At 35.0% G+C, this 23,139-nt stretch overlaps 2 protein-coding genes across 6 annotated transcripts in view; both read left to right on the top strand.

Moving 5' to 3' along the window:
- LOC129002596 (27 kDa glycoprotein-like) overlaps positions 1–9,282 on the top strand; it is a 34,198-nt gene extending 24,916 nt beyond the window's left edge. Inside the window, exons 3-7 of the mRNA XM_054430522.1 lie at positions 636–757; positions 1,555–1,709; positions 4,110–4,272; positions 5,682–5,784; positions 6,714–9,282. Coding sequence (XP_054286497.1) covers positions 636–757; positions 1,555–1,709; positions 4,110–4,272; positions 5,682–5,784; positions 6,714–6,827 — 657 coding nt within the window. The 3' untranslated portion in view covers positions 6,828–9,282. The remainder of the gene's footprint in view (positions 1–635; positions 758–1,554; positions 1,710–4,109; positions 4,273–5,681; positions 5,785–6,713) is intronic.
- A 7,283-nt stretch (positions 9,283–16,565) lies between these two features.
- Positions 16,566–23,139, top strand: part of LOC129002097 (histone deacetylase 4-like) — a 130,162-nt gene continuing 123,588 nt past the window's right edge. For all 5 annotated transcript variants that reach the window (XM_054429640.1, XM_054429641.1, XM_054429646.1 and 2 more), the window contains exons 1-2: positions 16,566–16,681; positions 22,484–22,558. In XM_054429640.1, coding sequence (XP_054285615.1) covers positions 22,516–22,558 — 43 coding nt within the window. In that variant the 5' untranslated portion in view covers positions 16,566–16,681; positions 22,484–22,515. The remainder of the gene's footprint in view (positions 16,682–22,483; positions 22,559–23,139) is intronic.

Genomic DNA, 23,139 nt, shown 5'->3' on the forward strand with positions numbered 1-23,139 from the left:
CCTAATACTAGAATCTCAAAATTAAAATTAAAAACTTGTTCTATTAGTTAATGTTGCAAATAAATTAATATAGGCTACTTAATAATAAAATGTTTACTATTAAATTAAAACAGAATGAAGATAATTAATCATTCTCGCTAATTTATATATCTGGCCAGGGGGTAAAATCCGGGGGTAAAAATCCGGGCCGTACACTGTAGGTTTTTATAATTTGATGTGTTCTGATAAAATCCACAACCGTGAAAATATATGTTTAATTCCGTGTTTAATCCATCGAGCTGATGTCGCGAAACTCAAAAGTTCGCGGTCGGAATTTTACCCCCTGGTTTGTGACGTCACGTTTGCCCACGGGGTAAAATTCCAGGGGGATAAAAATCCGCTACCCTCCACCTTTCTTTTACTTCTCATGTCTTGGTGTAATCGAGTACAAAATTTACTGTCAATGTTGTATGTAATGTATTTTATTTTTGCAACAAATATTTTTAATGCTTTTAACTGCATTATGTCTGTCCCTGTTACAATAATCACGATGATAATTCGTAGCTAACATGACTTACTGTTTTTTTTTTCTATTTTAATTTCCACTTGCACTATCACTACAATTTGTTCCCCTCTAATTTTACATCTTCTCACAGGCTGCCAAAGAAGATTTACAATTTTGCCTACGTGGACTGGTGAACACCACAGTAATCAAGAAAGAGATAGAACTAGCTAAACCTACTGGAGACCTGGACATCGTCTTCAGAAAGTACTGCAGGTTAGCATTCAGATAATATTAACTTCTGGAAAAAAAGTCTTAGTTCCCAACAAAAAATTATTTATTAAAATTTATAAATTTATTTATTAAGATCTTAATAAATAATTTTTACTTGGGTACTAAGTTTATCAATTTTTAATTTTCCTTTTCCTGTATATACCGTAGCCCTATTATTCTATTTTTCATATTTATATATATGCATCTGTTAGAGTGATAACTCGAGCAAAAATGTTCCGGTTTTGATGAAATTTGGTACAAACATGTAAACCTACATCTATTCAAACGAGTTCGGGAACCAGCATAATCGGACTATGGGAACGGGGATTTATGGAGTAAAAATTTATTTTCCCCCATTTTTGACCCTAAAAACACAAAATTTCATAATTTCTCTCCAAACCATTTTGTAGAGCTTAAAAAAAGAAATAATTTTGTACAGTCAAGCCAGTTGTATGCCCCACGGTCACGGAGATAATTAAAAAATTGTAAATTTACAATTCCTATGTTATTCTTATGGAGAATAAATTAATAAACATTTGCAGTTTGCTTGTTTATGGATATATTTAAACCAAATTTGGAAATTTTGTTTATTTACTACTAATCTATCGAAATTGCAATAAAAAGACACATCTCATTATCTTCCCTGTAGCAGCAAACCTAAGTACTCACTAAAATTAATTGTAATTTTGATTGATTGAATTTTGAATTGATTGTAACTTTTTTTTTTGTAATTTTAATTGTAATTTACAAGTAATTTTGAGCAATATATTATATTCAAGACTTGATTTCAATGTTGGCAGAAAGTCTCCTATGCTGAGGAACTGTGTGACCAACTTCACGGAAGCAATAGAGCCTTGCCTGAGTCCTGAGGAGCTCGGCACCAAACAGACCATTACTAACATCACAGACGCTCTCATCAGCTTTATCTGCTTCAAGGAGGGTGACCGGATAGCACGTACGTATCAAGAGAACAATCAATGATGTGAGGGCAATTATTGTCACTACCATCGGAATAGTACCAATACCAGGGTTGACTTTAAAATATCATGTACTAAGAACCTACCGGGACCTGGCCTATTGGCCGCTATGAGCTGCAGCATCAGGGCAATTGTGTTGAATGTAAATTCCTCGTAAGGTGTCAGGTTATTTTATTGTTATCTTACTTGGCCTACGTTAATAGTTGATACGAACCAACTCAAACTACTGAAACATTCAAAAAGCGATTTTGGCAACATCCTGACTAACTGTTGGGATCACACAACAACATTGTATTCATTTCCTGTGATTACTGTTTTCTTAATTTCTGAATACTTCTTGTATGATGCCAATTTAAATAAATAAATGAGCTATTAAGAAAAATTCATCTTACACTATCTGTGCTCGTCCTTACTTTTGGAAGTTTTAGTTTTTTTTTTTTTTTTTTTTTTTTTTTTTTTTATTACAGTAGAACTTATCTTATTTAACTTCAGAAGAACTGGCTCCTCTCTAAGTCTAACCACATAATAATAGCCTTTTGTTAAACAAAACTCAGAATTCTGCACCTTTCATACTTAACTTTTTATGACCGTAATAGGTTGAGCTGTATACTGTAAGTTGTACATTTGTGTGGATAGTTTGGTTTGTGACAGTGATTAAATCGACCTAGTTTATTTTCCATCAATGTTTTGAAGATTTTGCCTAGCTTTTACTCATGCATTTTCCTACTTGTCGTATATTGTAACATGATTTTATGCTGTGAATTTGCCTTTAAAATATTTTACAGTAACAGATTGCGGAACTTAAATAATGACAGATAAAATTCTCTTTGTTGGATCGTGCATTTGTTATAGATTGACCTCTATGTGATCAAAGGTCAAAAAGAACACAAACACTAGCTTGTGAATCAGACCTTTTGTTTTGACTTATCTTGCATGGTACCAAGGAGTGGGTCACTTGATAAAACACTGATTGTACACAGTAATCATGATTTAATTAATTTAATTTAGTAAATTTTATAGTATAACTAATGCTTGCCATGATACTTTTTTGTTGTAAAATTTAAGTTAAAAGTAAATTTTTTCCACTTTAACATCAGAATACAATAAATGTAAGAATGTTATCAAGTGCATGAACTTTAGGTTCTTTTGGAATAAAAAATTAGTTTTTGAAATATCTGTTGTTAAAATTATAATATTGAGTAACCTTTCTTTGTTAATTTTTGTTAAATTTTGTACTCTTTGTTCATTTTATAATGTAAAAAAATGTCTAACTCTTTGGTGAAAAAGCTTTTCAGGATTTATCATTTTTAGATGTTGCATTTTTTACACTACCACCCACCTAAATAAATTGTGAAGTACACGTTTAACAAATAGGAAAAGTGTACTACCACTACCTATACTACCACCCACCTATATTAGTTTTAAATTGCATTAAAAACTGCATTTAGCTAGTAATCAAACACACTTCTACCTGTATCCAAGATCTTTATTGGTCATTCAGTAATACAAGTATTACAACAGACACAGTCTATGTTTTCTTAAGTTTAACAAACAAATAATTTTCTGTTAAAAAAACAGAGAGAATGCACCAAGTGAGTAGCAATAAAGCCTTAAAATAAAACTGATAACACAACTGTAAACTCTAAAATAAATTAACAATTTACATGAAATGAACAATTAGGAAAACTTTAAATTAATTAGCTTAATTGTCTAAAAACAGAGAGAACACTAGCCAGATAGTCATCTGTGGAATAAAACAAATTTTACTTCTACTATTGTTTTAAAATGGAATTAAATCTTATTAAAGCCACACAATCCATACATTTTTTGGCAGTATTTTTTGAAATTTTTTATTGTATTAAGTCTGTAGTACTTGTTTTGGAAACTTAGTTTCTATTGTTGCAACTGGGATGTAACTCATGGCAATTTCCCTAGAGCCAAGTTCCAGAAAAATTATTTCAGTCTATTTTAGATAGGTTACTTCTACCTTTGACTTAGGACACTGAAATTGACATCAAATCTATGTAGTATGGATGTCAGTGAACCAGCCGTAGCTAGTTTACTTAGATATAATACAGTCAAATGAGCCTTTCATAAAGCCTCTACAATCTAAATATACTTTCTCTTGTAGTTTTTCATACAATTATAGATGATAGAGATACTCAAAATTTAATATTTTACAGTAAACTACGCTTTCACTTTGGCATTGTTAAAAAGCTGAAGTGCATTTTACAGCAGGACACTTTGTCAATGCATTTTTTCTTTCTTATACTGGCTACAATGTAAACATAGGTATCTACATTTGAGGTGTATACTTTACTGTAGTTTATCTCTACTCAAGCTTGTATTGTTGGCCATTATGTCGATGTTGTTTCCAGTGTTCATTGCCGAGGGAGGCCCAGATTGCCTACAGAGCAAGTACGAGGACATCGTACAATGTCTCAACTCTACCTTCTCCAAGTACACACCCAAAGAAACCCTCAATCCGGAGGCTTTAAAAGATGAACTGCCGCAACTCAAGCTCGGTCAACCTGAGTGCAAGTATGTTACATTTTTCTTTTGTTGAATAGAAGACTTACCATGAGGCATCATTGTTCACTGACCCTACCTGATTGTTGTTTTTTTAAATTTAATTTTGGTAGATTGTTTTTGCTCAGAAGGTTTTTGTTAGTTACAACGCAATCAAAGTATTTTTTCTCTGATTTATTCTATTATCAAGATGGGATTACTAGAAATTATAACTTGTTCAAATGTCTTCTAATCAGACAATGTTCTAAAGGCCTTTTTTGCCAGAAGCGGCTGATGTGTCTATCGCTCAGCGATAATCGCTCCGCGTCAGTCGCTGCTCAATGCTTTGCATAGTTTCAGGTTAATCTATTTTGCCAGAAGCGTCTATCGCTGACCACTGCTCCTAGAGCAGACGGAGTCTCAGTCGCTAGGAATTATTAGTAGAAGAAACACTTGTTTTGATGTTGACTTATTGTTTTAAAGTTGTGTTTTATTTAATCACAACATTGTGATTAAAAATTAAAAATCAGTGACATTTTAAAATATTAACCCCCATAAATTTATAATTCTCCCCCCATGTTATTCTTATGGGAAATAATAACATTGAAAGTTGCCGACTTTGGTATGCTCATCTGAACCGTTTAGAAACCTGCTAGAGACTTGAAATTGGGGCGGAACTTAAATTATTCAGAACATCCAGTTACCTTAATTCTGTCCAAGTAATCCTTAAATCGTCATTAGTAGTACGACCAGTTTCGATGTCTATGATGGCATCATTGTCAAGCTGGACGTGAAATCGCTCCTAGGAGGTCGTCATGAGTCTTGAAAAACACATACACAAACAAAAACCGATAAAATGCATGGCCACACAACTAATTTACAACACGGTGGCGGGTACAAGGTGTAGGTCTAGACTGACGCCGTGTCTTCCTCTCCCCACCTTCCCCCTCGAGTTATCAGCTGGTGATAATATCTCATTTATGGCTGCCTCATAAATTATATTGGATTCAAATGAGGATTTATCATTTAGGATGTATTGGGGGTTAATATTGCCGGCCTTGTAAATTTCATATTCCTCAATAGTATCTAAAAATCTTCCTCTTCCTTTATGGGGCCGTAGAACCTCTAGATTAATGTTGATAACGACCTCTTTGGAGCGATTTCCTGTCCAGCTTGACAATGATGCCATCATAGACATCGAAACTGGTCGCACTAATGACGATTTAAGGATTACTTGGAGAGAATCAAGGTAACTTAAGCTCTTGTGTACAATTCATGAAGTAATACGTAAGGCAATACACAAGATGGAAATATTTGGGTTGAGTTTACATATCAGCTACCAATAAGTTTTAAAACATTTTCCAAACACAAATATGATTAAACATACCAAGTGTGGTTTATGATAAGTTTGACTGTAATAAATTTGTCGGTCTTGATTACAGTGATATAAAGATCTTCCAAAAGTGTGTAGTCAAACATTTGGAGCAGTGTTCCGAACCCACGCCTGCCAACATCGTAGACAGCATGTTCACATTTGTCAAGAAGGTAATCATTTTATGGATTGCAGATTTTTATATACCAATATATTATATGGACTGTTATTATAAGCAACACCAATAAGAATAACATCAATATAATCAACCATGTAATTGGTTTCTCGCCTTTTATTATGCACTGAAAATCTTATTGTATTATATTTTTTTTGCAAAAGATGCTAGGTGCAAGAGTTAATTGTTTGCAGAATATTCAGTTAAAGTTAATAGATTATCAAGAATATCAAGTTAAAATCTAACAAATTGTGTAAACCATGTTAACCCATCGGAAACTTATCACGGAATGGTTCCGTGATCGGCTGAATAGGCCCAAAAACCTAATCATGGAACAGTTCCAAGATGACGACATAGCTTTATTATTGATTTTTTGTATTATGTAACAGTTATTGTGTTTTATTTGTTATAAGTCTACAGTTTTACAATAGAATCGTTTTCTTATTCTCCCTGTAATATTAGACATTGACAAGGGATATTTTTTTCATTTGTACAGTTGGCAATATGTGAACAGATGTGAAGTGATTGTTTACTTTCTTGATGTTCAGACTTTTGTGTTCGTACTTTCAGTGGTGATAAGTCATTATAACTTAGTTACGGGTTTATTGGGCATACAAACTAATTCGATCGTATATTCATGAGTGAGATTGATAGACTTTTGTGTGAAAGTGACGACGAATCGGGCGGCGTAGGCCTATTGGACAACGATAGTGGTGATCAGAGGTTAGACAGTGTTTTACATAAATAGCTGTAAAACATAGACTATTGTAGATATAATTGTAAATTAAAATTTGTTATGTAGGTAATTTAATAAAGTAAGGTAATAAAAGCAAGAAACAGCTGGGTCCAGTTTTGTACCATCAAAAAGATTTGATCAAAAAAGTTTGATGTTTTGTATGAGTATTTCTAACAACTTGTCATGTACAGGTGACTCCATGTCAGCAATACGAGGTGAAGGCCGGAGCGAGCTCCACTCACACTAGCGTCGTTACCGTCGCCCTAGCTGCAGCAGCTTCTATCCTCATCTCCACACTACTGTAGAACATAGCGTTTGTGTAGTTACTTGATTGCTCATGTAATGTTTTTATAATGGTCCTCAAGAGACATCTTGGGCCTGTAAAAAAACAATAACTAGCCACAACACTAGAATGTGATCTAAAAGGTTTATTTTGAACAAATTTTTGTAGTAAATATAGTTTTTATTGTTTCCTTCTTTGTGTTATACATACAGTGCATACATTCAAATGTGAATTATTATTTTAGAATGTGTTTTTTTTTTATTTGTTTACTTTACAATCTGTTCTATAATAATGTTGAACAATAAATGCCATGCAATACAACAAAGTAACTTTTGAGCCTTAAAAATAGCTGTTAAGCACTGTCAACAATAAATTATTTTATAATGTGATTAAAAACGTTTATTTTGAGCAAATTGTTAAAGTAAATATATTTTTTAAATTGTTTCCTTGTTTTTGTTATACAATACAGTACATACAGTCAAATATGAATTATTATTTTTGTATAGCAAAACTGTATAGTTACTATTGGGTAAGTTTGGCAAACAGAATTATGCATCATCATCTCCTCTATAATTATTGCTCTACATTTTGAAATGTAAGCACTATTCAATGATCACAGTGGTGTTAGAAAGTAAACACACTTGTAAAATGAAGCTGTAATGGCTGATATTAATCTGTTATTAAGTTACGCACTGCTGTGAGTCGTCTCTCTCTTATCCAGCCACCTTTCTTCAACCAACATCAATTTAATCGGTCATTGTCAAAACATTGACATCCTTATAGAGTTTTTGAAATGATTTCTAGGGTAAATCCATCCATCCAGCAATGGTGATCTGATCGGAGCTTCAATCTTTAGGTGTCTGAATAAGAGGAAGACTACTATATGTGCAAATTCTCTTGAAATTATTTCAGTAAACATGTTTGCAACTAAGATTGGTTATGTAAGTTTAGTTGTTAAGTTTTTTTATTTACAAATTGAATCAACCATCTATCAACATTCCTTACTGATAATACAGTTACCCACTCATTATATTTAGGTTGAGGTGTCTTTTTTCAAGGTGATTTAATATCACTTTCACGCATGTAGCCTATCATCAAGTAGACTAGTCATTAACTTATTTTTATCACTTATTTCAGTTTATGGTTTGTTTTTCATTCTATTGTTACTGTAAACTTTTTAATCAAATTTATGATTACTTTTGTTAAATTATTTGGCCATGGTTCATATTGGTAAAGAACAATGATTCAAGTGACAAAGGTGACCAAAATTCATAATCTCTTCACAGTCTTGTAGGATACAAACTACAGCTTGCTTCCTTTTTCTCCCTGTCTTTGAACAGCATAATAATTATTAACAAGTTTTGAGATGTGATCAGAGTCATGTTTGTACGCAAAATAAGTTTCTGCAACTAAAACATTATAATTCAAAATCCAAAGTATACTAACATAATGTTAGTATTTTTGTATAAGATAAAGACTTTAAAATGTCCAAGATTCAATTGGTTAGCTTACAAAATATGCAATCTGTTTTCAGTAATCTTAGTTTCCAATGTTGCCTTAAAAATGTGTGTTTTGGTATTTGAGGTGTTTAATATTCAATTAATGTTAACCCCACGATTGATTTTTCAATCTTGTAACCCGAATGAATTTAAGATTAGTGAGATTTTTACTTTTACTCCTCGTTGGATAAGTTTCTTATAAAGGGCGGCAAAACAGCAAAGTTGTAGAGTATTTTGACCTATACAAGCTACAGGAAATTTATTTTTTATTGTTCTCGAAATAATACATTTTCCTCATTCCTTTAAAACAAGTTAACATTAACACCAATCAAACAATGTATTTCAACACTTTTTTAGTAAATTTAACATATGAACATTTTGTTACTAGCCTAAAAATACAAATATTATACCTTTTTAATTTAAAACTGCCTTATAAAATATGAATTATAAGTTTTGAAAACGTTATTTTGTAGAGTTATATTATGGCTTCAACATAAATTACAGATATATATTTTTCATACATAAAAGAAAGTCATTGGTTGCTTAAAGATTCATTAACAGTTGCTTTATATCATCCATGACATTTTTGTAGTTATTGTAAATTTTAATGTTTATAGTGCTGGAAAATAGGTGTTAAGTTATAAATTTATTTAAAAAGAGTTGTACTTAGTCTTTGTGAGTACACCATTTCAAAATTGAAATGGAAACCAATTATTTTTTTTAACCATACCATGTTTACAATATTTGTCAGTGTTAACCCTATTGGCCTATTATAGTTGTAAGTTATAAATTATTTTGCATTTTATGAAATGCAATGTTCCCTTTTGTGTAAATCAAAATACAGGTTAATATTTTATATATGTCTAGTGATTTGAATAAAATCTAATGATGACTGGTTTTGTAAAGTTTGTAATACTCTGGTGTAAAGCTATGACAGCGGTTGATTGAGAAATAAATTGATATTTTTACATAAGTTAATTTATTGATTGTTGTTTTCCTTAGATTGTGTTTGAGACTTTATTCAGATATTAGGAAAATGTGTATAATAGTACATGATGATATGTCAATTTTAATTTGAATGTTTATCATGATAAAATATTTTCTTTACAAAAATAAACTATTTTTTTGCCTCTGTAATCTTAATGTCCAAAGAAATCAAAAGAGATACAATAAAAAGTTATATGCAACATTCTAGGATGGAGACAAAAGACAAATAGACAGTCAGTGCTTCTCAATTTGCTATGAAAAGTTTGAATGCTTGTGTGTATATATTATGTGGATACCTCATGACTCGTGTCCTGTTTATAGTTTAGTAGCCAATATCTGCACGATAGACATAAACAGCCTTCTGTGACTGTACCCAAGGTCCTTAAACACTGATCATTAACTAGCTAAGTGAAAAAACCACCTTAGCGGCCTTATCCACTAAGTGGATTACGTTGTTATTTTGTCACCAACATGGCAACCCATAAGGCCCATGTTAATTTTTTTAATTTTTAATTAATTTTTTGTGCTTATTTTTGAGCCTACAGTAGACTCCCTCTTATCCGGACTCCTCGGGACCGAGGCCAGTCCGGATAACGGTTTTTCTGGATAACTGACGTCCCCAAAAACTCATAAAAACCGACTGTTTAAATGCGTGTTTGACTTAAATTTAGGAGAGCATTTTATTTAGACACGTGATCACTGGTCTCAAATCTTTCCCACGAGAACAGTCGTTTCAGTACCACCCACTTCCTGCCGATCTAGTCCGGTTAAACAGATGTGCTGATAAAAATGTTCTGGCTAAAGAGATGTCATTTCCGCCAAATGTAGTCCAGTTAAACCAATGTCCGGTTAAAAGGTGTCCGGATAAGAGGGAGTCTACTGTATTTTAATTTATAAAGGGATTCTGCACATCTATAGGCAAACATATTTCTAACGTAGATATTCCCAGTGATCCACAGGAGCTGAGAAAAAAGGTTTTCAATAAACATGCTTGTTTATTAATATATAGAATTAGCCCCATGTTAAATCTCCATAAGAAAAGTTTAATTTCCACTTTAGACCCAACTAACGTAAATATTCTCAAAATACAAATAAAACCCGCACATATAGGACCTATTCTTTTGGTACAACCTGTGTATAAATCGGTCCAGTACTAGTAGTAAAGTCAGGGTAGCTACTGTCGTAAGCTATAAATTTTGGTCCCATGTTTAATCTCCATAAGAAAAGTTTAATTTTTATTTTGACCCAATTAACGTAAATATTTTCAAAATACAAATAAAACCTGCACATATAGGACCAATCACCTTTCTTTTGTTACAACCATATTGACTATACCTGTAGGTATATATAGTGTATAAATGTGTATATATATCAATGGTACAACCCACATGTAATCCGGTCCAGAGTATGATCAGGCTATCTGTCATAAGGTTTGACATTTTTTTTTATATTTAAGATGTATTTTAACCAAATCAGTAAAATGTTAATACTGTACATGCGTTTCCTTGAATAGTATCAGCATAGGAGTTTGGTATCAAATTAAAGGTTTTATTTTGTAAAATACATTGTCGTAAACCAAACTCAACTCAAACGGACAACCGAGTCAAAATGGCAACCGTTTAAATATTTCTTAAATCCGTCATTTTTTACCCAGCTGTTGTTTTGAGCTCAAATTTACAGCATTGTATTCTACCTAAATTCCTGGGAACCAAGCTTTGCTTGAGTAAAATCATTAGTTTACTCTGTCAGCAGTCGTAGTAATGCAGATACATTAATCCAACTGCCACAAACGGTTCCCACGCTCCGCAATAGGCTACTTGCCTTTAGGCCTACTCTTCTTTCACCACTTCCGTGGACCTGTTTCCCTCCCTTCCCATAGCATTGATGTATTGCAGATACATTAAGGGAACAGGGGTTTGGGGCGTTTTATGGGGTAAAAACGGGGTTTCACCACTTAAAAACATAAAAATATTTTGCAATGTATTTTCTAAACCATTTTGTTGAGCTTAAAAAAAGAAATAATTTTGTATATCTAAGCATATGCCTAACGTATAGCTAAAAAAATTTTAAATTTATGATTCTCATATTATTACAGAGAATAAATAAACTGTTGCAGTTTGGTTTTTTATGGATATATTTTAATCAAATTCAGCAATTTTGTTTATTTCATACGGTAATAAGCTATGAACATTTCAATAATACCCCCGCCGCAGCAAACCTGCCGACTAAGCGAATTTCCAGTTGCCTGAGTTGATTTTCAATTAAATGTATTTAATTAACATTAATTTTTATGAGTACATAGGCTTGCTGCTACAGGGAGGTTAAAAAAGTGTGTTTTTTAGAGAAATATTAATAACTTAGTATAAAATAAATAAATTTACCAAGTTTGATCAAAATATATCCATAAACAAGCAGACTACAACATTTTACAATATTCCCTATAAGAATAACATGGGAATTTAAAATTAACAATTATTTGAATTTTCTCCGTAACTAATAATAGTACAAAAAAAATTTGAGAGACTAAATTGTTTGTTTTTTAAAGCTCTTTAAGAAGGTCTGAAGGAAAATTGGGAAATTTTGCGTTTGGAGGGTCAAAAATTAGAAAAACCAATTTTTACCCCATAAAACCCCCCGTAAAACCCCGTTCCCATGGTCCGATCATGCTGGTTCGCGAACTCATTCAAGTTTATCCCGCCTTACACCTTCAAACAAAATTTCATCAAAATCGGATAAAAATTACTCAAGTTATCGTGTTCACGGACACATATATATATACATATATAAAAATTTGAACGAATGGTGTTTCTGGCCTCTGGGGACATCAAAATGAAAAAGTAAATCGGTCCCGGGCCTCTTACCATGCCACCTACGGTAATAGCTACTTCCCTATAGGGAAATTCGCTAAAAACACATCTTATTAATACCTTCCCTGTATCAGCAAAACCTTACTCATTAAATTAAATAAATTAATTAAATTAATTAATTAATTAAATTAAATTATATTTAAATAGGAACTAAATCTGACAATTTTAAGGGAATAATTTAGTCGAATTCCAGCCAGGTAAATGGAAATTCGCTTAGTCCGCAGGTTTGCTGTGGTGGGGCGGGATATTTAGTTTAAACGATTATTTAACTATTGTCAATTCCAAGAATATATGACAGTTTGTTAGTTTTGATTTGACATATAATCCATTGAGATAGGAGTCACCGACGCCACTGTCCCAGGCTAAGACTGTAGTAGTACATTTTTAAAATTAAGGTTATGTCTTATCGGCGTTGACCGAGAGTAATTGTTATCAAACAAACCATTCAATCAAGCTACTGGCTTCAGTGGCTTCATCAAAGATAGTGAGTTTTTGAGTTCTAAGCTACTGTATGTCGCAGCTGAATTTCGATTCCTGATAACGAATAGGTAGAGAGGCGTCATCATCACATCATCAGTAAAAAGCCGGGTTTTCCTAGGCGCGGAAGTGGAGCGCGGAACTTGTTAATTGGAGAGCGGAATCCACTTGTCGTAGGCAATTTAATGTTACTGTTTTAATAGAAGGAGAGCGGAACACCATGTTAATCTCTTTTCCGCTCTCCGCGCTCCTCTTCCGCGCCTAGGAAAACCGGGCTTAAACATGGTTTGCATATGGTTTGGCGGTTGATGTGCATGGTGTTAATTTTAATAAAGAGTAGGAGCAAAGGTGGCCCTTTAACCGACCCCTCATTGAAGCACTCCTCTCAATGGGGGTATTTTTGTTGCACCCCCCCAGACAGCACACTTTATCCCAGGGACATCCCATAGTAGTCCCATATGTCCTGAGAATGTCTCGGGATATGTGCGCTATCCTCAGGATATCCCGCAAAATCCCGGGACGAGTACGAAATCCACAGGATATCCTACAATATACCGTAATGTCCCGGGATTTGTAAGTTAACCTCAGGATATCCTGTAAAGTCCCGGGATATGTACGAATGCCATAGGATATCCCAGAATGTCCCATGACATCCCGGGACATGTACAAAATCCACTGGATATCCTGTAATGTCCCGTAATGTCCCGGTAACAAACTGAAGAAAAAAAAATACTACCACTGATGAAATGTACAGTATATCTAAATTTAAATGTTCAACAAGGCCAACATATAATAATTTGTTTTTTTCACTAGTGCTTTCGGAAACTTGGTTTCCATCTTCAGGCTGTGTTTACACTAGTACAAAAAGTAAATATTTACTCAATAAATTAATTTTAAACAAAGTTAAAACAGATGATTTAAAGGATATTGGAAAAATAAAAAATAATATTAGAAAAATTTATCTTTTGAATTTTGGATATGTTACAGTGTTGTTCTTGATGTAATTATTTTCAGTAATTCCGAATTTATAATTGGGCCGTCTTCATTATTTAACAAATAATTTTGGTCTGTTTTTTTTTTCTAAAAATAAGATTCCCACGCATTAAGATGTTGAGGTTTTATAATTTATTAAAACTAGAGTTCTATCATAGTTGTGTGGAATGTGAATTTAATTCTAACTTAAAATTAATAAAACAACAAAAAACTAATTTTAATCATATAACAATCAATTATTACAGTGTTAATCTAATGGTGATTAAATAATCTATATTCAAATACCAGTATCCTCTCCAACTACCAGAAAAACAATTCAACTACTTGAGGCCTAAACAGATTAACAGAATCATATATAGCCTATACTGTAGTATCAAAAATATTTTAAGTATTGCGACCATTGCAACTGTCGACTACTCTTTAACCACTTGAAAACACCCATAATCAACAAGCGCAGATAGCTCCGGAGGTAAGGTAAGAGGCTCACAAGGCGAAGGTACCAGGTTCGAAACCCGTCTGGGCCAAAAACTTTTTTCTCGTTTTTTTCTTCAAAATTTGTGTTTATTAACTATTTAATCAATTTACTAAACTTATAATTAAGCTTTTCATACTAAATCTATATTATTTTGTGTTTTTTATGTTCAGGCCCAGACCACACTTTATCCCAGGGACATCCCATAGTAGTCCCATATGTCCTGAGAATGTCCTGAGGACTACCCTGGGATGACCTCGGATGTCCCACGGATATGCGTGTGAGCTTATCCGTAGGACATCCCCGGGCGGGGACATTAGGCATTCCTGTGGATATCCTGTGATATCCCAAGTTGACCATAGGACCACTATGGGATATCTTGCATATCCTGTCGCAATATCCGTGGGATGTCCTGAGGAGAAAGTGTGCTGTCTGGGCCCCCCCCTCCCAACCAAGGAATTAAGTTAACTCACTTTGTGGAGAACAGGACATACAGGAGGTTTGTAAAAAGGCAAGGTACATAAAACCGGTAGTAGATACCAATACATAAACGTGCAAAACCACGGCCGCCTTTAACTCCAGGCCGCGGCCTTCGAAGTGGCAACGCCACAAGTAGGGTTGTGTGTAACAGCTGTTTTGTTTGGAAGTAGCTAATATGATTTGTGTATTTACGAAAGCTTGGTCACTGGACTATAAAAATATCGACTCCATTTAAATGTACACTTACTTACTTACTTGAAATACTTGATCTCTTCATCGTTGACCAACAAATGTTGGATAGATTGCGTCATTAAAAGTTTCACTATTTACTAACACTATATTACATATATACAATTATACTGAACTGACGGATGTGACTTAATTCGGGAAAGCGAGTGGCTCGTCAAACAGTTCTTTTAAAGCGTACAAGGGCCTGCTGAGTAGGCTCTGGCGAAGTGCGGATTTGAATTGCTTTGGGTCTAGAGCTCGGATATTGGTCGGCAGTGTGTTGAATAGTTTTATTGCTATTGAGGGGTATGACTGAAGTGTGTGGCGAAGGCGACAACGAGGTAGGTCAAGGTCACCAGCCCCGCGAGTCCCATAATTGTGCTGCATGCTTCTAGTTGAGAAGTTAGTTAAGTTGCTTCTCAGAAGGACTAAGGTGTTCAGTATATATTGGCTGTAGACCGATAAGACACCAAGTTCTTGAAAAATCGGCCTGCAATGGTCGGTTGGGCCGGAAGATGTTATCAGTCTTAGAGCCCTCTTCTGTAGCAGCAGCACACCCTGAGTTGCGTGGCTATGTCCCCATACCACCAAGCCATAGCTAATGTGACTGTGGAATAGTGCGTGATACATGATGAGCAGGTAGGGGCGTGTGATCTCATTCTTTAGTCTTCTGATCAGATAGAGTACTCTGCTAAGCCTAACACATACCTTCTCAACATGATGATTCCAGTTTAGTTTGGAGTCGACCCAGAACCCTAACAGTTTCACCGCCTCATCTTCAATACCCTGTTTGAGGGTGCACGTGATGGACTGTGTCTTGTCGTTGTTGATTTTGAGACGGTTTAACACAAACCATTCTTTGGCTTCATTTAATAGAAAAGCTGCCTCTGTTCGAAGGTCATTCAGGTTGCTGTGCCTGGTCATTAACGTTGTATCGTCTGCAAAAAGCAGCGTGCGCCTGTTAAGGGACAGATCGTTAATCATTATAATGAACAGGACAGGACCCAGAATCGAGCCTTGGGGCACACCATGGTGCATTTCCTGGACGTTGGAAGAAGCTCCATGCAGCGAAACAATTTGCCTCCTGTTTTCAAGGTAGTTAACCAGTGATTTGTACAGATACATATTTTCAATTCGAATTCATAATGTTATGGTTTTAAATTATGTATGTTTTATTTCAATATTTAAATAAATTAATGTTCCTAAATTTAAATCAATAAAGTGCGAATTAATGAGCAGGTGTAACCTTTCTGCCATTTTATCTTATGGGACGTCTGACACCAAACAACCCCTAAAGGTGGCCGTGGCAAAACGCATAGAATCCGAATTAATTGATTGAATATTACTCAAATAGGCAATTAAAGAGACGTAGAATCTTTCCACCCTAACCCTGGTGGAACTTTTCCACTAAATCCTTGTTTTGATATCGCAATTAATTGATTGATCTTATAGGCCAACTACCTTACTACCTTATAGTCTTTTAAACTAAACTATGAATCGGGTTTTATTTTTTATTTGTATCTTTTTTTATATTTTATAGATCACAAAATACACTAACTTCAAAGGCTCTGTTTATTATGACATTTTTGTACATATTTATTGAATAAGCCTGATCAACGGCGTACAAATAGCACAGCTGTAAATTGGCTTTGAAATAACCAAAGGTACTGGTATTAGTGCAACAAGTAACCATAGGTGGCGATCTTCACCTTGACTTTTTTTAGCAAAGTAAAGTTGTTAAGTTGTTATTATTTCTAATTTTGAGTGAATCAAGGTGTGTTGTGATGGTGTAATTTGTGAACAAGATTTTCTTTTTAATTGATAAAAACTTGTTTTGTAGTGATATTGAGTGACTTTTTCTAGTGTAATTGTTGTAAGTATCATTTAGATTTACCAGTACTTTTTCCATCTAATCTTGACATTGTTAATTTCAATATGAACAACACCTTATTTAACCTTTGATCAGAGATTGTTGTGATAAACAACCCACCAGGGATTGATTTTCAACTTCCCTAAAGGCTGTGTCACACTAGGCTACTTACTAGCTGCTATTTAGTAGCGGCTAGTGAAGTAGCCGCTAGTAAAAGCTGTCACACAACAAATGTCGGTAGCGGCTACCTAGTAGCAGCGATTCAGCCAGTCAGTGTCAATCCTGTGAAAATGTCGTCTGTTGGTATAAGCCGGGTTGAATTACGGCGTTTAATTTTGATGTGCGTTAGTGATGTTTGTTTCTTTTTGAGCCCATCTTCTTGCACCGCAAACCGGAATAGTCTAATTCCTGCATCAGTTGTGCAAATGCCTGTCTTTTTACTTCCCGCTTTAAATAATCAGGGCACTTAATATCCCAAAGGCATTGATATTTCCGAGAAATGTTTAAAAAGTTAATTATGTCCCCACCGGACCACTTCACTTCACTCATTTTTCACAAATTTTAATTGAAACCAACTTTTCCACAACAAACCAAACCCAAACATGCACAGCCACTAGCCGCTACTACGCTAGTACACATGTCACACCGGCTACTCGGTAGCCGCTAGTCAATCACGTGACTCACTAGCCGCTAGTTAGTAGCTCGGAAAATTGGACATGTTCAATTCTCGACGCTAGTGAAATGAGACTAGCGCGCTACTCCTACCAGCCGCTACTGCCTATGTCAGATTGGCTATGAGTAGCCGCTATTTCGCTAGCGGCTAGTAAAGTAGCCTAGTGTGACACAGCCTTAAGGTATTGAACTAATCTCTTAGTTTCCTAAAAAAAACCTAATCTTAAAATATTCACATATTACTTCAAATTTGGCTTTTTATTGTTATGTACATTATCCTACTTGAAAGCTATAAGTTAGGCTAGGCTAAGCAATTAAAGAAAACTTAACTTGAATGTTTTTAAATATAGGCTAGGATAAACTGCTGTACCACTCTTAACTCCATGTTATTATAGCCATAGCTTAGACTATTTACTGACACTGCATTGGAATTAAATTAAACTATGATAAAGTTATTATCACCAGCCTTTGATAGGCTAGGCTAAGTCGTGGCTAAGATGTGGATTAGGCGTCCGGCAGTTACTTTCATAACCTAACCTAACTAACCAAACTTGCTGATAGGCTAATGAAAAAATCGAATGAAGGTTAACCCTCCGAGTGTCCATAGTTTAGGCCTTAATGTCCACCTATTTTTGGCCCCTTTGCAAGGTTTTATTAAAACGGATCTGAGAAGCTTAAAACAATGTCAATTCTAATGTTCTATATACCATTTTGTTTGGAAAATCATGGGCTTCAATATTATATATAAAACATAAGGAACATTTTTTCAAAAAAAAAAATTTTTAGGTAAAAAAAAATATAATTTTGAAAATTTTCAAAAAAAAAATAAGTTCGCGCTCAATGAAATTGTATAAATTATAGGCCTATAAATATTTGAAAATAGCCACTTTGTTCTAAATTTAATGAGGATTACAAATATATAATCATATAGCGAGGTAAGTTATCAAATAAATAAGTTATGAGCGAAAAACGGATTTCAGTACATAGCGTTTAGCTAAGAATGCATAGCCTAACCATAGCTAGGAATCTGGCTGATAATTTACATCAATATCACTACCTACTTCTTCAGGATCATCAACCAGCACTTCAAAACCACTTAAATCTTCTTATAATGCACCACGTATATCACTACTTTTGATTTTTAACACTAAAACAATGATAAACGTAATAAAACACATCAGTCATCGGTCCGGGGGAACCTAGCTGTTTACAAATACACGCACGTCAGCTGTCTGCTACAATATTTTCGGAAGTAAAATGAATAGCGCTTAGAGACAGACCTCTGGAGAAAGCTTAGAATATTACGGAAAGAACGATACCTAACTCGATCCAGTTCAATCCGATTCAGTCAGTCATAGAGCCTTCGCCGTAAACGATGTTTGTGCGTCATAAAAGTGACGCGTGACCCTACACAAAGTGTGTTGTGCGTCATTTTTATGACGCGTGACACTCGGAGGGTTAAATTCTGTTCATAAAATAAAATTATAAATGCTTAAAATTGTAACAAAAGATTTAACTTATAGTTAAGAAGAAATGGCATTCCAAGCAAAATCTTTAAAAAAAAGTTTTAAAAAAAGTGACACCTTTGTGATTGGATCTAAGTAGGCCTACCTCTTGTACATCAGCCGAGTACTCTATCCACTACACCATGAACACCGATGGTAGTAAACCGTATCAGTGTATGTTAATGAAGTTCCGGGCCCCCACAACCTGGTGACGTCACTGCCGGACGCCTAATCCACGTTCGGTTACCGTACGCGTATCCTAAGCGTTCAATTTTAGCAACTGTAACTTCAAACTCAGCTACCATTGACTTAAGCTATTAATTACCGTGAATTAATATTAATTACTAAGTTTATTAATATTATTAATAGTAATAACACGGATATATATATCCGTGGTTTACCGTTAATAAACCGTGAATAAATAAATAAATAATTAAAAGCATGATTAGACCTAATGTACTGTAACGTCATAGATTGTGTAGCCTAATGTCAGATGGGACTAAGTTAAAGTGACACCAGCAAAGCAAGCTGGGTACCGGGTCTGCTTCTTTTGTAGGCCTACAGAAATTATTTTAGACAACAAAAAGAGGGGATTCTTATGGATGGTAAAGCTAGGATCGTACAGTCTACCACACTCTTAAAAAATTGTTCAACCTAAACCTTACCAGCTGTTAAATCTTCTTCCTGGTGATATGCCCAAGTGTAAGTGGACCAGTTTGATAAATCCACTGAGTTAATTCGAGTAAACTAAGTTAAGAATACAACCAAACCATGTATATTTTCAGAGGCCATGATACCTCTCAGAGAGGACAGTTAAGTTTTAAGGTAGACCTCAAAATTCAAGAATAGGCCTAACTCCAGGGCACCATCTCCATTCACTTATGAGGCACTATTGTCACTTTGTTATTAGGCTAAATAGGACTAGCGTCGAACTTTCTAAAACACCAACACAGCATGATTGCTGTACAGTAGTTGAAGACAAATATGAATGATTTAGACTAAACTTAAACTTATTAGCTTTTTGGAGTAGGCCTACCTACTAACTTAAGACAGCTGATAATTTTTCCAGGTCAGTTTTCAAAAATTAATTTTTCACCACACTATGATGTTTTTGGCTGTATTACATACGTTAATTGGTGGCTGAAAGTTACGTTTTGCTGGCCATGCCAGCTGTCATCGTAATTTGGGGACCGAGCAGGTTTTTACAGCCCGGGGCCGCAAAATCAGCTGTCCGCTTACTTACTTAAAACATGAATGCATTTTGAATACACAATCAAAATCCATAGCATTGCAATAGAATTGTGTTATTGTCACCGTTGCCTAGCAACTATTTATTTTTATTTTTGCTGATTCCTCAAATTATTTCTTAACATAACCTTAAAGTTGTAGTTGTGTTGACTATCAGTGTGCATTATTATAGTGATGAATAGTGGTAATAGGGTATAGTGTGGTGAAAAATAGCGTTCGTACCACGGACCGAAATGGTTTTGCAGCTCTCGATCGATTTAAGTTCTCGACTTCGTCTCGAACTTAAAAACTATCTCGAGCCTGCAAAACCTCATTTTCGGCCCTAGGTACGAAATATATTATTACTTACAGTAGTTTGAGATTTTGTAAGAGATTTTGGTACCTACTTTTGTATTATATGGAGGCCACTTATTTTACAGCACGCTGCGGCAGTTAGGTTATGTTTGGTTACTGTATTATAAATATGTTTGAAGAACTTTCCTCGTAAATCGGCCATGAATCAAACGATACCAGATGAGTCATAAAAAATGTATGTTAACCCAAACCACCCTAACCGCTGTAGCGCGCTGTGTAAGGGTGGCCTCCAAATAATACGAAGTAGGCCTACCGAGATTTTTTCTGTACAATGCCCAGTGATGCAAAAGTTAGTAAACAAAAAAGTGTTTTAAAATCAATACAATCATCATCAATTGACACCATTGATGCTTAGGTTTCAATAAAATGCAAGAACACAAATGCGCAACTTTTCTGTTACCTTTTTGGCCTTTTTGTGTTTCCCGAGCACATTCAGGATAACATAGGCCTATTGGGTTGATAAGCTAAAGACTGACCACCCTGCACTACCTATTCTGCTCTGGTCACGTCTGGTTTGCCTATGTGACTAAAATACCAAAACGGTAGGTACTTCACTGTCCGTATCACAACACAGACCAGTAGTCTATGGTGACGAGTACTGTAGTTTGAAACACATATAAACAGAAGCTGCCATTCGCGCTGCTTGCAGGAGACCTAAGGCTAGATTTGGTTATTATATTATTTATAATGAACTTCATAGCTCTTTACCCACAAAGTTCACTTTCTACATCGACATTAACCCCCAAACTACCTCCCTTCTGACAGGGGCGGTTCCATCACGGATTCTTGAAGGGGGCTCTTGCTTGGAATCTTGGGTTATAGGCTGTTTACCACCTCCTAAACACTGGGGGTTTGGGGGGTAGAGATATAAAGATTTTTAATTGTAGAAAAAAATGTTTAGGCCTAATTGTAAAGAAACCAAGTTTTAATGTCAGGGGGGGGGGTTGAAACCCACTGAAACAATAAACCATGAACATCTTCAGCAGTCGAGGAAACATTATCCTCCCCAGCGATTGAAGACAAATCCTAAACATCTCCTGCGATCAAAGGAACATCATCATCGCTATGAGCGATCGCGGCGTTTTGTTGTACATGCGGTCCTAAACCACGGCATGGTCGTAAATTCAACACTGTCTACCACCACTCATAATTCAGTTCCATTTAATATTGATTGAAGGTTTACATTTCAGGCTTTTCAAGTATTTAATTGTAGTATAAAGTCAATAACTAATTAACATTAAGCGTTGGCCATCACATTTTTAAGGTCATTGTCAGAAACTGATCCTTATCAAAATCATATCTCATTATCAATAACCTCACTACCTACATTCAAGCGCTGATTATCTGAAGCCCGGATCATCCGGAACGTGGCCGAAAAAGCCGATTACCGGCGTTGACGCGATAGCGTGAGACAACTAGTGGTGACGCCGAGACCGCATATGGTCACGGATGTTGCTACAATTGCAGGAGGCAATCAAACTAGTAAAAAAATACCTGAAAACATAAAAACATTCATTGTTGTCTTGCCTACATAGATACAAAGATTCGTCTATTTTTATCAATTTATTACGGGCACATCTGTGAAAGCAGTTTGACAATATTTGTACAGAAAATTATATTGTTTTAAAGTACCGGTATTGTAATTTGTAATTAACTGTATAGTAATGACAAAAAATATAGATTGTGCTAGTTCAGGGATGAATACATTTTCTCCACTATTAATTAGACACGTAGAAAAGTTATTTAAATTTTGTCTGCAATGTTTTTGACGGACTTAAATTGTTTACTCATAAATTAAGGCTGGCGTCTTGGCCCAAGTGCTCCAACAAAACCAGTTGTTGTTGTTTTCTTCAGGTAGGCTACCTAGGTACCGTATATTAGAATTTGGCTATGTTTTAATTTCCTTTTAAAATTCTTTATTTTTACATGATCAAGCAATATTTAAACCTTTTAAAGTAGGTTTCATAAGATAACAGCTAAAAAGACCTTTCAATCTTTAAATACCACAAAATATATTCTGTTTCAGACTTGCAATGTGACACCCAAACTTCATCTGCCATGTCGACCCCGACACACAAGAATACTGATCCTCCTCCCTCAGGTATGTGCTGAGACATTTTATGTGTTAAATTATACTTAAACCCCTTCCACTCTTCACTGTCCATCAGCATCAAAGATGTCAACTTCTTGCATCCTAGTTTGACAAGAGACAGGAACGGTCTTGTGACTTCCAAAGCGTGTTCTTGTGACACAACGACAAAGTTTTTTGCCTGCCAATAACAGGCTGCCGCATCCTGTTGTTTCAGCAATGTTGCAGAATGTCCATTGTCGAGAGTCTGTTATCAACGGGCGTTGTATCCCAGCGATTGTTTTTAAATGTGTTGGACATTACTAAAAATTAAATTTACTGTCATGCAAACCGATCATCGAAAAGATTTTGTCAGAACTATTGGTTTTACAAAAACACCATTTGGCGGATCTGCTGAGGCATTGCCGCAACGCAACCGAAAAGGGTTTTTTAATAACAAGGAGGTTCGCCACAACAGGCTAGCCTGACAACAGTTGTCGTGTGGCAACCCAGTTATTCATCCTGTTATGTTATATAACCACCATGGACTAGGGTGACTATTGTTTTTTATTTATAGGGCCTACTAGAAATATGTCTAAGCTGAACTCAAACCA

The sequence above is a fragment of the Macrosteles quadrilineatus genome, unplaced genomic scaffold, assembly GCF_028750875.1.
Source record: "Macrosteles quadrilineatus isolate MER2022 unplaced genomic scaffold, UCM_ALF_1.0 Scaffold_9__3_contigs__length_116548681, whole genome shotgun sequence".
NCBI lineage: Eukaryota > Metazoa > Arthropoda > Insecta > Hemiptera > Cicadellidae > Macrosteles > Macrosteles quadrilineatus.